This window comes from Quercus suber, unplaced genomic scaffold, assembly GCF_002906115.3.
Source record: "Quercus suber isolate HL8 unplaced genomic scaffold, Cork oak 2.0 scaffold_574, whole genome shotgun sequence".
NCBI classification, from domain to species: domain Eukaryota; kingdom Viridiplantae; phylum Streptophyta; class Magnoliopsida; order Fagales; family Fagaceae; genus Quercus; species Quercus suber.
The window spans coordinates 88116-109012 of record NW_027070019.1 but is presented as its reverse complement, the minus strand read 5'-3'; the positions used below and the strand labels follow the sequence as shown (position 1 = coordinate 109012).

At 35.1% G+C, this 20897-nt stretch overlaps 3 protein-coding genes across 6 annotated transcripts; 1 reads left to right on the top strand and 2 right to left on the bottom strand.

Moving 5' to 3' along the window:
• Nucleotides 1–761: 761 nt before the first annotated feature.
• Nucleotides 762–5036, bottom strand: LOC112027996 (G-type lectin S-receptor-like serine/threonine-protein kinase At1g11330). Of its 3 annotated transcripts, none has more exons than XM_065764652.1 (7): nt 3476–5036; nt 2966–3082; nt 2652–2875; nt 2043–2250; nt 1727–1964; nt 1434–1584; nt 762–1300 (listed from the first exon to the last, which is right to left on the bottom strand). In XM_065764652.1, exons 1-7 carry the CDS (start codon nt 4647–4649, stop codon nt 1007–1009), a joined length of 2406 nt encoding a protein of 801 aa, XP_065620724.1. In that variant the 5' UTR covers nt 4650–5036; the 3' UTR covers nt 762–1006. The 3 variants fall into 3 exon arrangements, with proteins under 3 accessions (XP_065620724.1, XP_065620725.1, XP_065620726.1); XM_065764653.1 differs by having other exon boundaries at nt 2975–3082; XM_065764654.1 differs by lacking the exon at nt 2966–3082.
• Nucleotides 5037–6633: 1597 nt separating this feature from the next.
• Nucleotides 6634–10201, bottom strand: LOC112027978 (G-type lectin S-receptor-like serine/threonine-protein kinase CES101). The gene is given in 8 exon segments (XM_065764651.1): nt 6634–7137; nt 7229–7379; nt 7497–7734; nt 7821–8028; nt 8347–8558; nt 8590–8748; nt 9041–10012; nt 10015–10201. Coding segments are annotated over 8 exon segments (2409 nt in total). The 5' UTR covers nt 10190–10201; the 3' UTR covers nt 6634–6843.
• A 4571-nt stretch (nt 10202–14772) lies between these two features.
• LOC112019933 (protein BUNDLE SHEATH DEFECTIVE 2, chloroplastic-like) lies at nt 14773–19573 on the top strand. 2 transcript variants are annotated; one of them, XM_065764650.1, is made up of 4 exons: nt 14773–15064; nt 15183–15331; nt 15793–15866; nt 16337–19110. In XM_065764650.1, exons 1-3 carry the CDS (start codon nt 14939–14941, stop codon nt 15833–15835), a joined length of 318 nt encoding a protein of 105 aa, XP_065620722.1. In that variant the 5' UTR covers nt 14773–14938; the 3' UTR covers nt 15836–15866; nt 16337–19110. The 2 variants fall into 2 exon arrangements, with proteins under 2 accessions (XP_065620722.1, XP_065620721.1); XM_065764649.1 differs by lacking the exon at nt 16337–19110 and adding an exon at nt 19118–19573 and having other exon boundaries at nt 14774–15064.
• The last annotated feature ends 1324 nt before the right edge of the window (nt 19574–20897 follow it).

The following is a 20897-nucleotide window of genomic DNA, read 5'->3' as shown; positions in this document are numbered from 1 at the left end:
CTGAATCATCTAACATATTTCATTCTAGCGGAAATCCATCTCATCTTGAAACATTTATGGCTAATATTAATGCTGTAGTTGATGGTCAGATGGACTAGCCAAAATGACCAATTACCACTATTTAGTTAAATATGTACGTATCTACCACTTTTTTAAAACTCGAGTTTCATAAAACCGAGTTATATGGAAAATAGCCACTAATTTTTTATGCAAATTAAGCTCCAAGAACTTGAGTTCCATAAAAAATTGCACAGCAAACTTGAAGGCTATTTATTCGAAGAACTCAAATTTCTGAAACTTGAGTTATACGACAAACTCGAGTTTCAAAAAAGTAATAGATTGTTAAATATTTCGCAAAAACTCAAGTTTCATAAAAAATATCACAGCAAACTTGAAGGTTATTTTTTCAAAGAACTCAAGTTTCTGGAACTTGAGTTACACAACAAACTCAAATTTCAAAAAGATAGTAGATTGATAAATATTTTACAAACAATGTATATTACCAAATATTTTGCTAAATAGTGGTATATGGTCATTTTGGCCCAGATGGACTGCCTGTTGAGTAAATTATGAACACATGCAATCGGACTCATAGCATTGCACTGACCCAAAGCCTAGTAAAATTCAGCCAATGCTCTCATATCTTAGGCTCAATTTCAGATTACCTCTTTAATTTTTAAAATATTCTTTTGTGGGATAATAATTAATAATCAAAGAAGAGCAACTTCATATAATATCTATTACCATATACACATTAGTCATGAGAAAATGTTATGTAGCCCCGTTATTGTTATACAAAGTATAATCTGAAAGAAATGGAAGTGTGAATTAAAGAAAGTTTTAGAAAAAATATATTATTGTTGAGTGTAAACAGACTCTACCAAAGTTCAATCAACCAATTTTGAGAATCCAATTCATATTTCATACTCAGACTCTAACAATTTCATTTCAGAGACCCTTGATCTCAAAGAATTAACAATTCAGGAAAGTTATTACTTGTTAACTATCATCGAGCTTCTATGTCTGAAAATGTAGCATCATTCAAAGTGTACTGTGGACTAGGCAAATTTGAGTAACTTGTATGAGTGGAAAATGCTGGTTCTTTGGGAGCAGGCAAATTTGTAATATCATTGCTTAGCATAGAAATCATATCTGACATGGTAGGTCTATCTCCTGGATGCGCTTGCACACACAAGAGACCAATCTGAATGCATAGCATAAATTGGCTTATCGAACATGAGTTAGATAATGTTGGATCCATCAACTCCGAGCCTTTTCCTTCTTTCCACAAATCCCAAGCCTTCAAACATTTCAAGTTGTTAGAAAGAGGAGAAAGGTGGGTTAATTTAGCTAAATACTAATAAAAAAGGGTATATAAAAGAATTAAACCATAAACTGAGTGTTCAGAATGTAGTTTATATGTAGTTACTTACATATCCTAGTAGGTTCAAAGACCTATTTGAATGGCAAAAGGTTACATTTTTCCTGCCACTAATGATCTCCAGTATAATGACTCCAAAGCTAAACACATCAGATTTTGTAGAGAAATGACCATGCACAACATACTCAGGAGACATATAACCACTGTTTCAAAAAGTGACACAAGTGATTAGTGATAAAAATGAAATGTATGCACATGTGCAAGTAAGTAGCTATGCCTAGGCATGAACAAGAATATGTTAATGAATGCACTTAGCTCATGCTTAAAGAACAAGCAATCACTTACTATGTCCCGACAACCCTATTTGTTTTTGCCCGAACTTCATCCTCTCCAAAAATCCTTGCCATGCCAAAGTCTGATATTTTGGGATTCATATGAGGATCCAACAATATATTGCTGGTCTTTAAATCACGATGAATAATCCTAAATCTCGAGTACTTGTGAAGATAAAGAAGCCCTTGAGCTATCCCTTCAATGATAAAAACACGATTCTTCCAATCCAATAATATTTTCTTTGTAGGATCTGGTTCAAATTTTAAATTTAATCTCACACTCAGACAAAAATGCACAAAGATGGAAATAAAACAAGGCCATCACATACCAAAAAGGAAGGAATCCAAGCTGTTGTTGGCCATGTACTCATAGATCAAAATTTTTTCTTCTTTTTCAATGCAACAACCCAAAAGTCTAACAAGATTCCTGTGTTGGAGCTTTGAGATCAACTGAACCTCATTTTTGAACTCCTCCAATCCTTGTCCTGACTTTTTAGAAAGTCTTTTCACAGCAATTTCATGCCCTAGCAACGCACCCTGCAGAACCTCAATTTGCTGCTAGTTATTTTCTTTATAATAAAAAAAAAATGGTAAATTTTTTATTTGTACTCTACATATGAGATATAGCAATGTAAACTACAGCAACTAGTGACTAGAATGAGTTTCATGTCCATGTATCTAATTAGTAATTGCATAGGTCCTGCCATAGACTAGTCATTCACACTGATGCTTACAAACATTTTTTGGTGGTTGCCAATGCTTATGAAACTTTAGCCTTATGCTTTTATACAAAATTTTGCTAAAAGTAAACAAGCTATGTATCAAGTCTTTATTAAATACTTCATTTACAAAATGAAAGTTTCTATTGTCATTTACATTCTTCACTGAGAAAACAAAGAAAAGAAATCACTCTTGAAAGTCATTCTATATGGAATTACCTTGTAAACAGGCCCAAAACCACCCTCACCAAGCTTGTTTTCGTCAGAGAAGTTATTTGTAGCTGTTGCCATGCAAGAAAAACTGAGTAGTGGCAGTTCATGATCCTTCTTTCGATTATATCTGTCTTCAGGTTTATCTTCGTCAAATTCTGCTACATTAGAGCCAATTTGAAAAAGGAACCGTTCTAGACTTCTTCTCATGCTGTCTTCGTTCCCCTTCCCTCCTGCTTTGTGAGGGAGAAAAGTGAAAAGTTAAATTTGCTTGAAGTACAATAATATAAATATATGAAAACTTTATAGCATGAATAGGGTACCTCTACAACCTTGCTTTCTCCATTGTATGTAACAAATTAAGGCAACTATAATAGGTACTAGTAAAGAAACAACTGTAATTATGACTAGCAACCTCAGCCTCCTGCTGTTCTGTTCACCTGAAAATAATTTCAAGAGTCTCATTTTTCTGCACATTGACATTTAGATTCTACAAACGCTAAGCATTTTCAGCATCAATTTGGTTGGTGTAATATTCTAGCGTTAAGACTGTCAGATGAATGAGATGTTAAATCAAACATGTCACCAAAATTGAAAATCCTGCACCAATTAATGATACCTTTAAATCAAATCCATGTTGTAACATGGTATCTAGATGTTATAGATTATTGAGTAACAAGGCAAGCTGATAGGCCCAGTGAAATTAATCATGCAGCAGCCTGCAGGTAGCTTCCCTTTTTGCTCATAAAAATCTATAACATTTTGATTTCCATCAAAATGCATGTTCAAAATATTTCAAGTACAATAAGGCTTACTAGATTCTAAAGCAGTACCTGTATCACCAGGTTTGGGTAAAATATCCCCACGAAAATATATTATGGACTTCCCTACACCAATGATTCCCAAAAGAGCTCTTTTATCCCCATAATAAAATTCACATCCTGTACCATCATCACGAAAAGAAGCAAACGCAGTACAAGAACAATTTCCCCTGCACAATATCTCACAGTCACTAGGACCCAAATGAGCTGAATCACTTATAACAGTTGAATTTGGCAAGGACCCTTTGATTTCAGAGAATTTATCTCCATCTTGGCACAAGGACGGCCTCACTATGTAACAATCAGTGGCATCGCTTACTGTAGTATTTTCACAAATTGAACGATTCACCATTGAAATCTTTTGTCCCAACATTTTGTACTCCTGAATTTGCCCAGTTGAGGACATCACAAACCATGAAGAAGTATAATTCTCTCTAGTATTAAAAGTAATGTAAACCTCATCTGGTTTTGACACAAAGCTAAAATTGTAGTCCTCTGACGAACTCTCAATCATAAATTTCAACCTCTGGCCATCCCAAAATGCAATTTGCCGTGAAACCCCATTCCTATGCCAAACCTTTACTTGTGTTCCATTATTTGAATCAAGACCAAGAGCAAAAGAGCCTGTGGCAGGAACAGACAGACTTTGCCATGAGACAAGAAACTGTTCTCTCAAATGTTGTGTGCCTAAGTTGAACCATCCAAGTCTCATTCCGGGCAACAATGTGTCAGATGGATAATCAAAACTCTGCCAAACAATGTTATCTCCATCTCCAAGACGAAGGTTACCAGAATCAAGAAGTGTTGAGCTTGTGTTTGTAGTTGTGGCAAGCATTCCAGAGTTGACAATTATGGGAATTTGCCTTCTGTCAACCATCACTAAATTCCCATCATATCTTATAGAGAGGACTCCAGAAGAGTCTAAAATGGGATTTTCACGGTTTGCAACCCAGACTGGCTTCTTGTTTGGGTCGTTCTTGAACCAAATTCCCAAGTAGTGGTTGCTTGAGGAGGAGCTGCTGGAGCTGAAGAAGCCTAATTCAAAGACTCCATTTGAAGAAACTAAGGTCTTAGCCTCTCTGAGGTCCTCTCCTGGTTTAAGGGTGTCTTTTGCTTGAGATAGAGATAACAGAAAGCAACAGTGGAAAACTGATATGATTAACAAAGAAGTTGCACTTTTGGCCATTGAACTTTGAAGGAAGGGTTCAAGGCTGAGAAACGCAGAGCTCTCTCTCTGTCTGTCTATATTTCTATATATATAAAATATATAGCAAGCTTAGACTAATGGAAAGTCAATGGAAGAGAGGGATATCATACTAGTGAAGGAGAATCTCAATATTGGCAGGAAGAGACTTGAGAGAGAGGCAGAGAAGGAATGGCATCGTTGGCGGCTATTCCTTTATCATATATGATATATCTCTACTCTAGCTCCTCTCGCATTTTACTACTAGTAGTTTGTCACAATTTGGTTCAGAGAGAGATGCTATGGAATGGACTTTCATGGATGTCAATTCTATTTTTAGGACAAAACAAGTTTCTTATACTTTGATTCTTTACTTTGGAATCTGTAGTCGTTGGTTACAGACGCATGATATTAAAACTCTGGAAGTATAAGTCTGGCCTCTAAAACTCCAAAGTCCAAAGAGTGTAGCAATCCTCTTGGTCAAAATGTATATGGTTGTTAAATTAAATTAAATTATAATATTATTCAAAACGCAAATTCAACAAATTTGACATACGGAACATTCAATAGTGACCTCTATTATATTGGGTCCCTAACTTGTGCTAAAATTAATATTTATTAGTCAAAATAGAAATTATTGATTACTAATAAACTATCTCATTCAACTAAAAAAATCCATGAATTTGGTATTAAAAGATCCATGGTGCAACATAAAAAAGGTCGAATGGAACGACTTGCATCACTCATGTCATTCTCATTCGTGACTCTGACTCAATCAAACACAGTTTGAGGAGCCAATGGGAGATGCCGTCGGCAAAAATAAAATAAAATGGAGCAATGTGTACAGTAGCATTTATTGATGGGTCCCTAAGAACATATTTGCCGACGTGGAGGGCCCTTTCCCGCGGTTTTGTTATGAAAAGTCGTTAGTCGTTATGAAATTGATCTTTTAGACCCAAAAATAAAAAAATTAGGCGAAACATTTTCGTCCTTACATTTTCAGGCGATTCTCATTTTAGACCCTACATCTTCCGGTCCGGTTTTTAAAATTATGGTTGAGAGTTAACGGCCTAAATTAAACAACTTTTAGCTTTTTGTCTCAAATTTTTTAAAAAGAAAAAAAAAAAAAGTAATATTAAAAAAAAAAAATCTATTGTCACATGTTTAGTATAAAAGGCTACAAAAGATTACAGTATATATTTTGATAAGCACTACCTAAAATTACACTAAGAATATTAACTAAAAATTCTGACTGTTGGCAGAAATTTCAGTCTTTGGCTATTCTCAGTGATACAGACTAACTATAAATGACCTCCAAAAACATAGTCAATAGTCAATTGCATAAAATTTAAGGCACTAGAAAGAAGTCTAGAACTACAAGTGGACCACTACAGGCGAAGACATCCTTCTGTGATGGCCCTTCAGAGAAAAATAAAAAGTTCTTAATCTATTAAAGGTGTTGCTGCAGCATATTATTTTTGTATGAATTAAATGTTCAATAATAATCCATTAAAAAATTGTTCAATAATTTCGAGAGTTGATCAGTTGGGGTTGGTGCATGTTGCCCTCACTTTCATGAAAGCTATGATTGATTTGGTTGGCCAAGGTTGACTGCAGTCTTATAATCCTTGCGCTGTTAAGTTTCTTAACAGAACATGTCATTTTTGTAGTGAAAAGTCTGAAATAGAAAATATACCTTTATCTGATGTTTGGCATTATAGGCTGATGAAATAACCCACCTGAATTATGTCCTTGTGGTCTAGGGCAATGAACTCCTTAAAAAGTTTGTAAAGTCTAAATGCTATTAATCTAAAATCTGGCGCATTAACAAGCTATCATTCTTGGATTTGATGTAGGGTCCAATCAGGATTATAATTATTTTGCTAGAATTGCCATATAAGTAATAATAAAATCTTAACCATAAGGAATTTTCACAAGTAAATCTTCATTGAGGTTTACTTAAAAGATGGATTGTCTGAAAATACAATGTTCTGCAGTGATGTAGAAAGAGTTGATATTGATATAATAAAGAATTCTATAAAATACATGGGAAATCTTCATGATAACAAAAGGAATAATATGACTCCACAAATAGCTGTACAAGTTATTGACTTTTGTTTTTTGTATTTTTTTGCTTTCCTTATCCTTTACTACTTCTTTACTTATGGTTGGGTTGTGCTACAGAATAGAAGAGCAATTATCTAGCCTCCATTGATGAAAATGTCATAAAATTTTGAGAAGCTTTTTGCATTCCTGTTGGTAAATCAACATTTAGAAGGGTAGAGAAGGCAGGTTGTTTTGGAGTAGGCAAAGTCACTCCATTGCTGAGCATCGAAACAATATCTGACATGGTTGGCCTATCTTCTGCCTTTTCCTGAACACATAAGAGGCCCACCTGAATGCATAGCATAAGCTCATTCAATGGACACGAATCAGTCAATGTTGGATCCATCAACTCTACGCATCGCCCATCTTTCCATAGATCCCAAGCCTTAAAAGGTTCCATATGTAACTTCAAAATCAGTACTCAGAAGGCATGTGATAAAAAATATTCAGGAACAAAGTCTAATATGATCACTTACATATCCTAGCAAGTTCAAAGAGCTATCTGATTGACAGAAAGTTGTGCTTTTCCTGCCACTCACAATCTCTAATAGAATGACTCCAAAGCTGAATACATCAGATTTTATAGAGAAAAGGCCATGCACTGCATACTCAGGAGACATATAACCACTGCTTACAAAGCACAATAAATTAGTTAACTGTCTAAGGAGGATACATATGAATGTAGGCATGATGTTATCTAATTGTGTTCCCTTATTTCATGTTTATTAAATTGACAGGACTTACTATGTTCCAACAACCCTTTTTGTTTTTGCTCGATCATCATTCTCAAAAAAAATTCTTGCCATGCCAAAATCTGATATTTTGGGATTCAAGTAAGCATCCAACAATATATTGCTGGTTTTCAGATCTCGGTGAATGATTCTTAAGCTTGAGTACCTGTGAAGGTAGAGAAGCCCTTGAGCAATCCCTTCAATGATGTCAACGCGCTTTTTCCAATCTAGTGACATTTGTCTTGTTGGATCTGCATTACTTGTATATTCAACCATCTAAATGCATTAACAAACTAAAGAAAAAGAAACAGATATGGTTCTAGATGAGTTTACAAACCAAAAATGAAATAATCCAAGCTTTTGTTGGCCATGTATTCATATATTAATATCTTTTCTTCTCGTTCAAGGCAACAACCCAAAACCTTAACAAGATTCCTGTGTTGGAGCTTAGAAATCAATTTCACCTCATTTTTGAATTCTTCTAATCCTTGTCTAGAACTTTTAGATAGTCTTTTGACTGCAATTTCATGTCCTCGTAACTCACCCTGAAACAGAAGTTAGATGCTAGTTATTTCTTAGAAAACTGACAATTTTATCAGATAGATGAGTAGCCTATAAAGCTAGGCCTATTTATTCAGCTTGTAGGTTTCATGATATAGATGTTACTAACCATTTTATTCTCAGGAAATGCTACTAAAATCATAACCCACTGGAAAAAAAGACATTCATTTCTATGAGATATAGTAGTCATTAAGAAAATGTGAATGAGATCATCTGGTATATCAGCTGCATTTATAATTTTATCTTCTTTTGTGTGATCAAAGCAATCTTATTATTTGTTTGGCATAAAAATCAACTCATACCTTATAAACAGGCCCAAAACCACCTTCTCCAAGCTTATTGGCAGCTGAGAAATTGTCAGTGGCAGCTGCTATACAAGAAAAGCTGAGGAGAGGCAATTCATGATCCTTCTTCCTGCCGAGTTCAATATAATTTGTAGCATTTTCATTATTAGTTAACTGCAATAGTAGCAACTCCACACTGTCTCTTATGCGGCATTGTCTCCCATTTGCGCCTGTTAATATGAACAAGTAATTACACGCAACATCATGCGGCTAAATAAACTGCATTGGCCAATGTAGAGAAAGTACCTAAATAGTCACACTTTCTCCATCGTAAATAACACAGAAATAGCATCAAAATGATCAATATCAAGGAGACAACTGGAGCTACGACCAACACCAGCTTCCTCTTCCTTTGAAGATCTGAGAAACAAAAAGAATCCCTATCAACTTATGCATTGACAATACAAATTTGCCTGCATCTTATAAACTAAGATCAGTCAACACTCTCATTATGAATAATACCCAGTTCTGAGAAAGGCTGAAAAATAAATGATAGGCAATTTGGAACCAATTAGAGTGGACAAGAGCCATGAACAGTAGAAAGTTATTCTACATTTAATGAGATAATAGTCAATTAACCACACTAGATTTATTAACCGATTACAATTAGCCTCTAATAATCTCAATTTTAGACTAATTATAGAAAGCTTACCAGATTCAGGAGCATCACGTCGCACATAAACAGTGTTGTTTCCTCTCTCTATCATGTTTAGAAGATCACTTTTATCTCCGTAATAAAGTTCACAACCGGTTCCATCATCATGGAGAGAAGCATAAGCAGTACATGAACAATTGCTGCTGCAAATTAGCTCACAGTCACTCAGACCCGTATGAATGGACCAATTTACCACCATTGAATTTGGCATCAACCCTCTTATCTCTGAGAAATTACCTCCCTCCTCACACTTTGATGGCATCGTTACCAAACAGTCAGTTGATTTGCTCACCTGTGTGTCATCACATAGTGAATGATTCACAACTGAAATGTCCTGCCCATCCATCTTGAACACATTAATATACCCATTTGAAGCTAAAACAAACCATGAAAAGTAACTTCCCTTATTATTGAAAGTAAGATAAACCTCCTTGCTATTTGAGAAAAAGCTGAAATTGTAACCATCCAATGGATTCTGGAAAAAGAATCTGAATGTATGACCATCCCAGAAACCAATCTGCTGAGAAGAATCATCTCTGCGCCATACATTGAATGTGGACCATGTAATTGAATCCAGGCCTAGAGAAAAAGGACCATCACCTGGGACAGATGGGCTTAACCATGAAACTAGAAATGCTTTCATAACATGATCTGTGCCTATGTCAAACCACCCCAATTTCATTCCTGGTAGAAATGTGTCAGTTGGATAATGAAAACTCTGCCATATAATCTTTTCTCCTTCCATAAGAATCAGATTTCCAGAATCAAGAATCTTTGCACTTGTGTTGCTACTTGTTGCAAGTTGTCCATAATTCACAATTCTGGGAATTGGCCCTCTACCACTGATCACTAAGTTGCCATCATACCTTATGCTGAGAACCCCCGGGGAACCCAAGAGGGGAGCATCTGTATTTGAAACCCAAATAGCTTTCTTGTTCTTGTCATTCTTGAACCAAATTCCAAGATATTATTGCTGGACTCACTAGAGCCAAAGAAGCCTAACTCAAACATCCCACTAGCAGAAACTAAGGTTTCAGTGCCATACAAGTTCTCCCCAGGCCTAAGAGTGTCTAGTGCATGAGATAAGCAGACAAAGAAACAGAAGAAGATACCAAGAGAAACAAAAAATGCTTTGGATATTCTCATCTTAGAAGTACAAAAGATAGGCAGCAAATGTAAGATGGGGACCAAAATGTTCACAGCCTAAGTTACCATTCACGAGCTTTCTTGGAGCACTGGTTTGAGAAATGGAAGTCAAATAAAAACTCAGTAATGTGGTCAAATGCTGCGCTTAAATCATTAAAATATTATGGAAGCAACCTGAATTGCAGTGCTAATTCTAGAGATGCAAAATTTCTCACAACATTTTATACAACTTATTAAAGTGATTAGTTGTAAATACTAAATAGAGTAACATTGACTTCTTATAGGCTTATCATTCACACCACTTTTATCATGCACCAAATAACCAAGCACTAAGTAAGATCAGTAATCGTGAAATTTTTTGGAACACTAGATTTATTGCTATTGTTAGAATACAATACGCTATACCATCAATAGATTTTTTTTTTTTTTTTTTTTTTTGAGAAACATCAATAGACTCGACTATGGTATCATAAGTAGAGTAGACCATGGTTTGGTAGAAACCCATGGTTTTAATCTTACTATACTAATCCTAATGTAATCTTATATATACTTTACATTGCATTCATTGTAACACATAGTTTAGTATAGTAAAGATGCAGCCACTAAGATTTTCTTTGGCAAAACAGCACATGTACTCCAACCCCTACTCAAGACTTGATCTGCACTTCTTAGTAGGAAGGAGTTCTTTTAGGCTAACCCTCAAATGACACCATAAGTTGCCTCCCTTGATGTGGTCTACTTGTGCTTTTGTACCAAAGCTCTTTTTGCGTTTTTCACATGCATCAAGCGCTTCACAGTATTCTTCCTTATCCTAATGTAATCTTATATATACTTTACATTGCATTCATTGTAACACATAGTTTAGTATAGTAAAGATGCAGCCACTAAGATTTTCTTTGGCAAAACAGCACATGTACTCCAACCCCTACTCAAGACTTGATCTGCACTTCTTAGTAGGAAGGAGTTCTTTTAGGCTAACCCTCAAATGACACCATAAGTTGCCTCCCTTGATGTGGTCTACTTGTGCTTTTGTACCAAAGCTCTTTTTGCGTTTTTCACATGCATCAAGCGCTTCACAGTATTCTTCCTCTTCAAGGGTGATCTTTTTCAGACATTTCTTGGTGGGTGTCGATTCATTTGTTGGGGCATTGAAGACTTTCATTCCAAACTCAAGTTTTCGATACACCTTCACCTTAAGTTTGAGAAGAATGTTAAAATACAAAAGTTAATCAAATAGCTTGTAAACCAACTTGAGCTTATTTGCCAAGGAAATTATCCAAATGAGAAGCTGGTACTCCAAATAATATCAAATAAATCAATCTTTTTTATTTTTGGAAGAAAATAAATCAGTCTTGAATTGTCAATGCCTAATACCCTTTACATCCATGTTTAGAGCTCGCGTTCCAAAAAAAATTAAATTTTTAATACTCATCTCAATGCTTAACTCATTTACCCCATATTAAGAGAACGACACAGCTACAGAAATTAACAGAACTGTCATGTCAAAATTAAGAAAAGTCCCTTAGACCCTTCTAGGTGAGGACTGTCCAATTTATGAATTCATTGTAATAACTTTAGACAGGAGTTGTTGCTCTGGTCGCCCTTAATTCTTTATTATAGGTTTTAATTTGAACGTGTACGCAAGGGTTTTGATTTTTGAGGGTGGTCCATATTGGCAGCTTCTACGATTGCACTAACATTCGTGACAATATTTTCTTCCCATGTTTCTTTATTTTTTTTCCCCTTTTTTTATAAGTTGTTTTATATTGGATGTAGGGCTATATTGTGTGATAGACAAGAACTTGTGTATGTATCTCTATCTTTAATTTGAGTTTGGGGATCAATTTATGTATATTTTTTAATTATCTTTAGAACTTAGAATATTAATTAAATATATTATTTCTTAATAACTAAACTAAGTTTTTTAAACAATTTATAATTTATCATCAGAACAGGAAATTATGAATTTAAAAGCTTTTGTGAGACAAGACAACAGATAATTTGCCAATTATAGACAAATTTTTTTTTTTTTTTTTTAAAAAAGGAAGACAAAACAATTTGAGTTCAAGGCATTCTCTGCCTGATAGGGAGAAACACCCTTTGAGGAATAGAAGAGATGACTAATGGCCCATCAATATTATGAGTCAATCGCCAACTCCTAGTCAAGTTGTGAACAAAAAAAATTTGAGTTCCTTTTTACATGAACAGCAGAGACCAACATACTTGTACTCGGGAACCAAGGGGGCCACACTCCAGATCTTTTTTTTCTCTTCAAATTTATTTTTATATAATAATTAAATCATATAAATTGTTAACTTCAATAGATTGAATGTTGGCAAAAAAAGAGGTTGAGTCTTGAAAGTCACAAAATGTTGTATTTCAAGTTTAAGACAAAGACCCAAGATCGATTAGAGGAAAGAGTAGTTTTTGGAATCTTGACACTTACTCGTCACATCTTTAATTAATTGAGAATTGCACATATAGGTTTTTTATCTTATGCATTTTACATTGTGTTTGTTGTACAAGTAGATTTTTGTAACCCTAATTAGAGTGCCTATGAAAAGGCTCATTTATGCCAGACTTTTATAGGTTTTATAGGATCGAGAGGTTGTTGTAAATAAATTCAAAATAGAAGATGTTCAAGGAGTTGGAGTTGCACGTGTTCACATGAGTAAGTCACTACTAAAAATAGCAATTAGGGATACAAGTATGTTTCAATTGAAAGAACTTTGATTGTATTAGTGAGTTTCTTCTTGAGGTTTGAGAATCCTTATCAACAAGCAAAGAGAATAATGAATGTATATAAATTTCTTTTCTTTTTTTATTATCAAACTTGTGTTGAAGTAACAGAAGTTGTTATTGAGACAATATTTCTTTCACATCAACACTCCAACGCTTATATATTATTATTTTTGTTATTCACGTATCACAATGATAATTGCTCTTGTTGTAACAGAGAACTATGAGTAGGCAAACTTTCACTCCTTCCTTAGAGCATCTATAGCAGTGGAGCTAAAAATTTAGCTTTTTAACTCCACCAAAAGATATTTTATTTATTTTACCTATACACATGTTGCAGTAGTGGATCTATTTTAGCTTTCAACACAATAAAATAATATAAATATCATAATAAAATAATCTATCATCTACAATAAAATAATATATCTCACTACCCAAAAAACATCCACAACACTAACCACAACCACCTCTACCATCAGCCACTGCCATAACCACACCCACAACCACCACCACCACCACTCTACTTTGGCAACCACAACACAACATAGAAAAAAAAAAAAAAAACCCACAACCACAATCACAACCCCATCACCACAAACCACCAGCCATGACAACCACAACCCATTGCCACTGCCATAACACAATCACAACCATAAACCACAAAACTCATAGCCAACATCCACAAAACCCACTGCCAAATCCAAAATCATCCATCACCACCACAACCAAAATCCACAAACCCATTGTCAAAATCATCTACCACCACTACTATAGCCAAAATCAACCACCACCACCATAGCCACCAAACCCATCTGAAAATACATATAATAATAAATAAATAAATAAATAATAATTAAAAAAAAAAAAAACTCAATCACTCAAAAGAGACTAGAGAGATGGGTCAACACAACATAGAAAAAAAAAAAAAAAAAAAAAAACCACAACCACAATCACAACCCCATCACCACAAACCATCAGCCATGACAACCACAACCACAAACCACAACCCATTGCCACTGCCACAACCACAACCACAACCATAAACCACAAAACTCATAGCCAACATCCACAAAACCCACTGCCAAAGCCAAAATCATCCATCACCACCACAACCAAAATCCATAAACCCATTGTCAAAATCATCTACCACCACTACCATAGCCAAAATCAACTACCACCACCACAGCCACCAAACCCATTTGAAAATACATATAATAATAAATAAATAATAATAATAATAATAAAAAAACTCAATCACACAAAAGAGACTAGAGAGATGGGCGGCAGTGATGGCTTGCAGCTTAGGGAGGATAGTGTCGGCGTGGGTTTGATTAGCGGAAGAGAAGTGAGTGGAGGCGTGGGTCAGAGACGTGGATCGGCGGCTTGGGCCGGAGTCGTTGAGGCTGACGGAGGCGTGTGTCAGAGGCTTAGGGCTTGGGTCGGTGACGTTGAGGCCGGCGGAGGCATGGGTCGGAGAGCGCGAAGTGACTGAGAGAGAGTGAGTGACTGAGAGAGAGAGAGAGAGAGAGAGGCGAGAGTGACTGAGAGAGAGAGAGAGAGAGAGAGAGAGAGAGGGAAATTTTTCTTATTTTAATCACTGGCCAAATAAAATAATATTTTTTTTAGCTCTCATGAGCACTATAACTGAGAAACAAAAAATTTTGCTTATAACTCCACTGCTTTACTTTTCTTTTGTGATCAGTGGTACTAAAAAATAGTAATATAACTATTTAGTACCACTGCTGTTGGCTCATTGCTATATCAGTTTTTTCAATTGACAGTCGGCCACGTCAGCAGTGTCAAAGTCAAATTGTTTGTGTCTTTTTTTTTTTTTGATAAATTGTTTGTGTCTTACTCTCTAGAGAATTATAGCCGTCAAAGGCCACGCTGGAAGTGGGACGCTTACCTGGGCCAAAAGGATGTGAAAGGAGATTGGGTTTCCTGCATAATCACCTTCATGCACTCCAACTGTTTGAAAAATTGCCTCTGAAAAAATTCGCACACACAAAAATGATACCAAAGCCAATTCGCCCGTTGGCCACCGTAGCCGCTGTCATCACCGGTGGACTAATAACTCTCAACCTCGCTTCCACAGCCACTATCAAAGCGATTCGTTTCGTCAGCGAAGCGAAACGGGTAAAACTCAAAATCCAAGCCATCTCTGGCTCCCAAACTTTTTTTTTTCTTTCTCTTTTTCTCTTTTGCTAGTCTTTTTGCTTCTGAATTTGATTTTCTTGGTGGGTTTTTTGTGCAGAGAAAGGTGGCTTTGCCTTGTGGGGTTTGCAGAGGAAAAGGGTTTTATATATGCAAACTGTGCAATGGAAATGCCACCATAGAGTGGTCGCCTATGTATGACCCTATAGCTATCAATCCTTGCCTTTGCCCCACTTGCGAAGGAAACAGGTTTCTCTCTGATTATTATTATTATTATTATTATTTATTTGTTGGAGCTCTATTTCAAGTGCTTGGTCTAAAATTTTTCTTTTGTGTTTTGTTTGGTTGCTGGGAAAACAATTTCCTTTCTGCTCTTTTATAAGTTGAACTGTAGGAAAAATGCATTAAACAGATTTGGGTAGTTTTTTTGACTTGTTTTTAGTTGCATTTTTACAGTTTTGAAGTAACCTAACAGAGGGTTTTGGAAAGAAGTACATTATGCATGTGTTGAATTTACTGAATTTTTGTTTTGTTTTTTGGAATGCTAATTTGAAGCAATTGGAAGTTCTAATCTGCCTTTTGAAACTCTTCATGATATTTGAGCATGAAAGCTCAATTTATTTGATAAACCGTGTTTTGAGGAAGAGTTTACTTTTGAGTTTCCCTATTATGCAGTGCTTATGTGTTGTTTTGATGGTTTCTCATGACAGGGTGCAACGTTGTCTTAACTGTCTAGGGAAGGGCTACGATTGAGTTGCTTAAGAGACAGTTTTGAATCTTGCAAGTGAGTTGCATTTGCTGTGTTTTAGACCTCATCTGGAGTTACTTTCAAATGCTTATATGCTCTTACTTAATATTTTACCAAGGAACTCTACCCTCAAACATATTATTATCATTGTATAATTTGTTGCATAAGATGTTGACCATGATGTATGTCAAAGTGAATCAAGTAGGAAAAGTACGTAATCTAGAATGTAACATGAATAGGAATGGTTCAATTAGGCTTCTCCATTGGAATGTAAATTTTGTAATGTTGGAATGAACATTTATCATACTGCACATGGTGAACAAAGTGATGTTATTTGCTGAGGGAAAATATGTAATGATGAGCTTAGGCAAGAAGTGAGTTTACTGAATGAAGTCCTAGTCTTCTAGAATGTTATTGACCCTTTATGTTTGAAATTGTCACATCATTAACAGAGCAGGGTACTGGATTTTCTGATAACTCATTGTCATTTGTGCTTGCAATGGTAGAAAAAGCAGGTTTTTTATGATCTGGGGGAGTTATCAATCACTCTAGAGCATATACACAGAATCTGACATTGTTGGTCTATCTGCTGCACATTCTTGCACACACAAGAGATCAATAAGTTGCCTATTGAACATGTTTCAACCAGTGCTGGATCCATTAACTGCAAGCCTCTTCCTTCTTTCCACAAATCCGATGCCTACAAGGGTGTTGATTGTCAACATTGTAATAGCAACTAAAAATTTAGGAGATGCAATCTGCTCTAAAGACAAAATAAAATAGTAGCATAAAAAGAGCCTTATTGTAGTCACTTACATATCCTGCTAGGTTTGAAGAGCGATTTAACTGGTAGAACCCACTGTTTTTCTTGCCACTTATGATCTCTAGCATCATAACTCCAAAGTTGAAACATTGGATTTTCGGGAAAAAATACCATCCATGGCATATTCAGGAGACATATAACTATTGTTTCCATCATTCACCAGAATTCTCTTAATATGTAAATGGAATGCTTTATTTTCATTTAAAAGCTGCGCCAAGTATGGAATGCATTTGTCATGTAGTATATGAGTCAGTTCACATAATTTTTTTTTTTTTTTTTTTAAAGTCGCTTACTTACTATGTCCCAATAATTTAATTCACATTTGCTCTAGATTCATTCTCTGAAGATTTTTGCTATGCCAAAATCAGATATCTTGGGATCCATATGATTTATCCAAATAGTATATTTCTGGTTTTCAAATTTCTGTGAATCATTCACAATCTAGAGTACTTATGCACATAAAGAAGCCCTTGAGCAATCCCTTGAATGATGTGTACATGTCTTCTCCAATCTAGTAAAAGCCATTATGTTGCACCTAATACAACAAATTTGTCTTAGACATGTTTATAGAAATGAAAGATAATTAGCGAAAAAATATCAAAATAGCACTATAAGAAACCAAAGAGAAATGAATCCAAGCTTTTGTTTGGCAAATACTCATAAATCATTATCCTCTTTTCTCCTTGAATGCAACAACCCAACAATCTAACAAGATTCCTATGTTCGAGATTTGTATGACTTCATTTTTAAATTGTCTAATCCCTGTCCACATCTTCTAGAAAGTCTTTTCACTTCAACCTCCTGCCCATCAACAAAGGTACCCTACAAGACAACCTTGTTATTTTTCAAAATGCCTATATTATTAAAGAAATGTATCAGCCCTTTGAAATCTAATGTCACCTTATAAACAGGCCCAAAACCACCTTGACCTAGTTTATTCACTTCAGAGAAATAATCTGTGGCAATTTCTGCTGGAAAAGCTGAACAACTGTAAATTCATGACCCTTCCTTCCATATGACTTTAGCTTTGTTGAGCCATAGTTCATTCGTAGCTGCTGTGGTACCTAATTCATGCATAAATAGCTCTGTGCACTGGCCCATGCACCCATTACTGCTTCCTTTCTTACCTGGTTACTACAAGCAGAAATTTCTTTTTAGAATGCAGCTAAAGTGTTTCAAGTTATGCTCAGATATAACTAGGATATGGTACCTTGAAAACAGAAATCTTTACGCTGCAAATAGCACAATGAGATGACTAGAATAAGAATTATCAAGGAAGCCACTGAACTACCAATAGTTAACCACAGCTGCCTCTTCCTTGGAGTCTCTAGAAAAGGTAAACAACATGGCTGATCATTAGTTCCAATGTTAGAAATTGGTTTTGCTTTACAAAAAGTTTATCCCACATTAAATTAAATGAGAATACATAAATAGATACATTACTCATTAGACATGTTAACTTCACAGATTAGTATTTAATTGTTCATAGTTCTAACTACAATGTGATTTAGCATTGTGTAGGTCAAGCTGCAAGTAGAATCAGGAATGATAGAGTTCAATTAGCGGTTGAAATGATCAGGAGTAAAAATTGGTTATTCAATTCAGATTTATATACATGCTTTTGTGTCTAGTAAAGTATTGATTAACTTAAATTTTTATTGTAACCTCTACCTTTTCCAAAACTGTGTTGTTTCAAATGTAAAAAAATTCTGCATCCGATCTATCAAGATGATCAAGCTTTTGGCCATAAGAAAATTCACACCCTGCCCATCAGATTGTGCAAATGCATAAGCTTTTCAAGAACGCTTGTTCCTGCATATCTCTTTGCAGTCACTGAGACCCAGAATAAGATTGTTAAAGGACTCCCATTCATCCATAGTTCCACTTGTAAGAGGGAATTTGTTGCCACTGCTACATTTGGATGGCATTGGCACTATACAAACCTTGGACCTTTATTCTTATTCATCATCACAGGATGATTGGGACCACAGAGCTGAAGATCCATCAAGTCCCACTATAAACATGTCAATTTGCCCAGATGGGTTCATCCCAATCCCTGAATAAAAGTAGTAATCATTCACAGATAAAGTGAAGTAGCTCTCATTTTCATTCAATATGTAGCTGAACTTAAACTTATCATTATCACCTATGCTAGCTAAAAAATTTCCCGTTCCAATTCCCACTGTGCCAATATAGAAACCCTCTTTGCCAAATCACAAGTTGCTTTGTGTTTGGATCAACACCAACATTAAATGCTCCTGAAGCTGGAACTCCTAGTATTACCCACGAGGTAAGAAACAGATTCTGATGCTGTCCTGGCTTGTGTCAAAGAGCCCCAATTTCATGCCCGGTAAAATTGTATCAGATGGAAAATCAAAACTCTGCCACACAATCTCTTCTCCTGCTCACAAAACTAGATTCTCAGAATCAAGAAGTGACTCACTTGTATTACTACTTATTGCAGGTTGTTAGAGGTCCCTTTGCCATTGGTAATAACCAGGTACCCATCACCATTGATGGATGGAACTCCAGAGCTATCCATCAACGAATTCTGTCGGTTGGCCACCCAAACTATCTTCATATCTCTGTAGTTTATGTATTGAATCCCCAAGTAGCGGTTGCTGGAAGAACCAAGACTGAAGAATCATAACTGAAAGAGCTTGCTTGAAGACTTTTAGAATTCCCAGTCTCTCTTTACCTTGCCTGCTCTAAATTTATATGCTGCATTTGTAAAGTCAATGCTGAACAACCAAGAGAAAACCAAGCAAGACAGGATAGGCAATGTATCTTTCATCTTTTTCATTTTGGGTGGCTGCAATTAAGAAATAATTCTAATCCTCGATCTTTCAATGAGTATAGGTTAGGTGCAGGGTGTTTTAATCCCACTTATATTTAAGATGAGTTTCTCTGCCTTACATTATTTAGAATGCAAATTGCTAAAGCATAACTCATTTCAACCCCATATCTTAAATGTACCATATGAGCAGGTACATTGTGATTTGCACCATCACTATATCGTGCAGTCCAAATTGAAGTCTATGAATTCTGTTAAGCGTACAGAGCTGCCTAAACAACACACACACACACACACACACACACACACACACACACATTGTGTTATAAACACCTTGAGGTTACATACGATGTCAGAGGAATTCTAGGACTACATTATTTATCACACTCTTTTCCACAACTATCCTATGTGGCATATTGTGACTGGCTGCCTATAATTTTCATATGCATTCACAATTTTTTCTCTACCTCTTACAATCTACTGCATCAGAGTTTTGGCACAAAAGTGTGTGGTCCTACATTATTATTTTTTTTTTTTTTGGGGTGATGTCAAGAGGTTACTCAAAATATTAATTGATGTGTCTTCTGGTTAGATTCGATTGCTCTACATTCTAGTTAAATTTCAAGGAATAACAAAATAGACCATGTTCTAGTTATTCTTAATTCAAGTATAAATTTCAATGAAATTTTTTAATATTTTTTACTTTTTGATAGATAGATAAGACTTGAAAATTATGGCATCTATTCCATAAAGATTTCTCTTTATAAGGCCAAGACAACAATATTGGGTTTGTTTTTGGCGTAGGCGAGATTTGAACCTATGTTTTATGTTCAATGAGAGAAGATTTTATTTTTTCTTTTCTTTTTGTTTTTTTTAGTGGAAAAAATAAATTTTATTAATTGAGCTAACTAAAACCTATATCATGTTCTAAAAAATTAACTGTTCATTTTTAGCATATTTTCATATTCACTCAAATTTCAAAACTTATTTGAAAATGTAAACGTTAAATAAATTTATTGCATTAAAATAACTAAAATTGCCATAAGAAGTAGCAAATTACATTTTCCCCTGTACTAAAATAATAAATAATTAACCATATATTATGAATGAATACTGCCAGCAGGATATTCAAGTCTTCGGCCCAGCATATTTGATATTCAAGTCTTTATCAAATGCTTTATATTGCACATACTACATTAGGTACATCAACAAGTAGAAAATAATAAAGATTGAAATATACAATCTTAAGGTGATTGTCTTAGTCAGTTTTTCAAATAGTAATCATAGAGAAAATTTAAAATCGGTTAAAAATCTTGTAACATATAAATCTTGTAACATATATATATGTTACAGTTGGATTTGCATAAATAACTTTTTGTAAATTAAAAATAATAAAATCTGAGCTAATATAGACTATATTTCAAGAAATATTAAATGTTAGCAGCAATTG

What these genes read in the sequence shown, in the direction of transcription:
- LOC112027996 (XM_065764652.1), bottom strand. Translation starts at nt 4,649, where the DNA reads ATGGCCAAAAGTGCAACTTCTTTGTTAATCATATCAGTTTTCCACTGT. An exon ending in ACCCAAACCTGGTGATACAG is followed by an intron (nt 3,083 to 3,475) that starts GTACTGCTTTAG and finishes AATTATTTTCAG; the next exon opens with GTGAACAGAACAGCAGGAGG. An exon ending in GAGAAAGCAAGGTTGTAGAG is followed by an intron (nt 2,876 to 2,965) that starts GTACCCTATTCA and finishes CTCACAAAGCAG; the next exon opens with GAGGGAAGGGGAACGAAGAC.
- LOC112019933 (XM_065764649.1), top strand. Translation starts at nt 14,939, where the DNA reads ATGATACCAAAGCCAATTCGCCCGTTGGCCACCGTAGCCGCTGTCATC. An exon ending in TCGTCAGCGAAGCGAAACGG is followed by an intron (nt 15,065 to 15,182) that starts GTAAAACTCAAA and finishes TTTTTTGTGCAG; the next exon opens with AGAAAGGTGGCTTTGCCTTG. An exon ending in CCCACTTGCGAAGGAAACAG is followed by an intron (nt 15,332 to 15,792) that starts GTTTCTCTCTGA and finishes TTCTCATGACAG; the next exon opens with GGTGCAACGTTGTCTTAACT.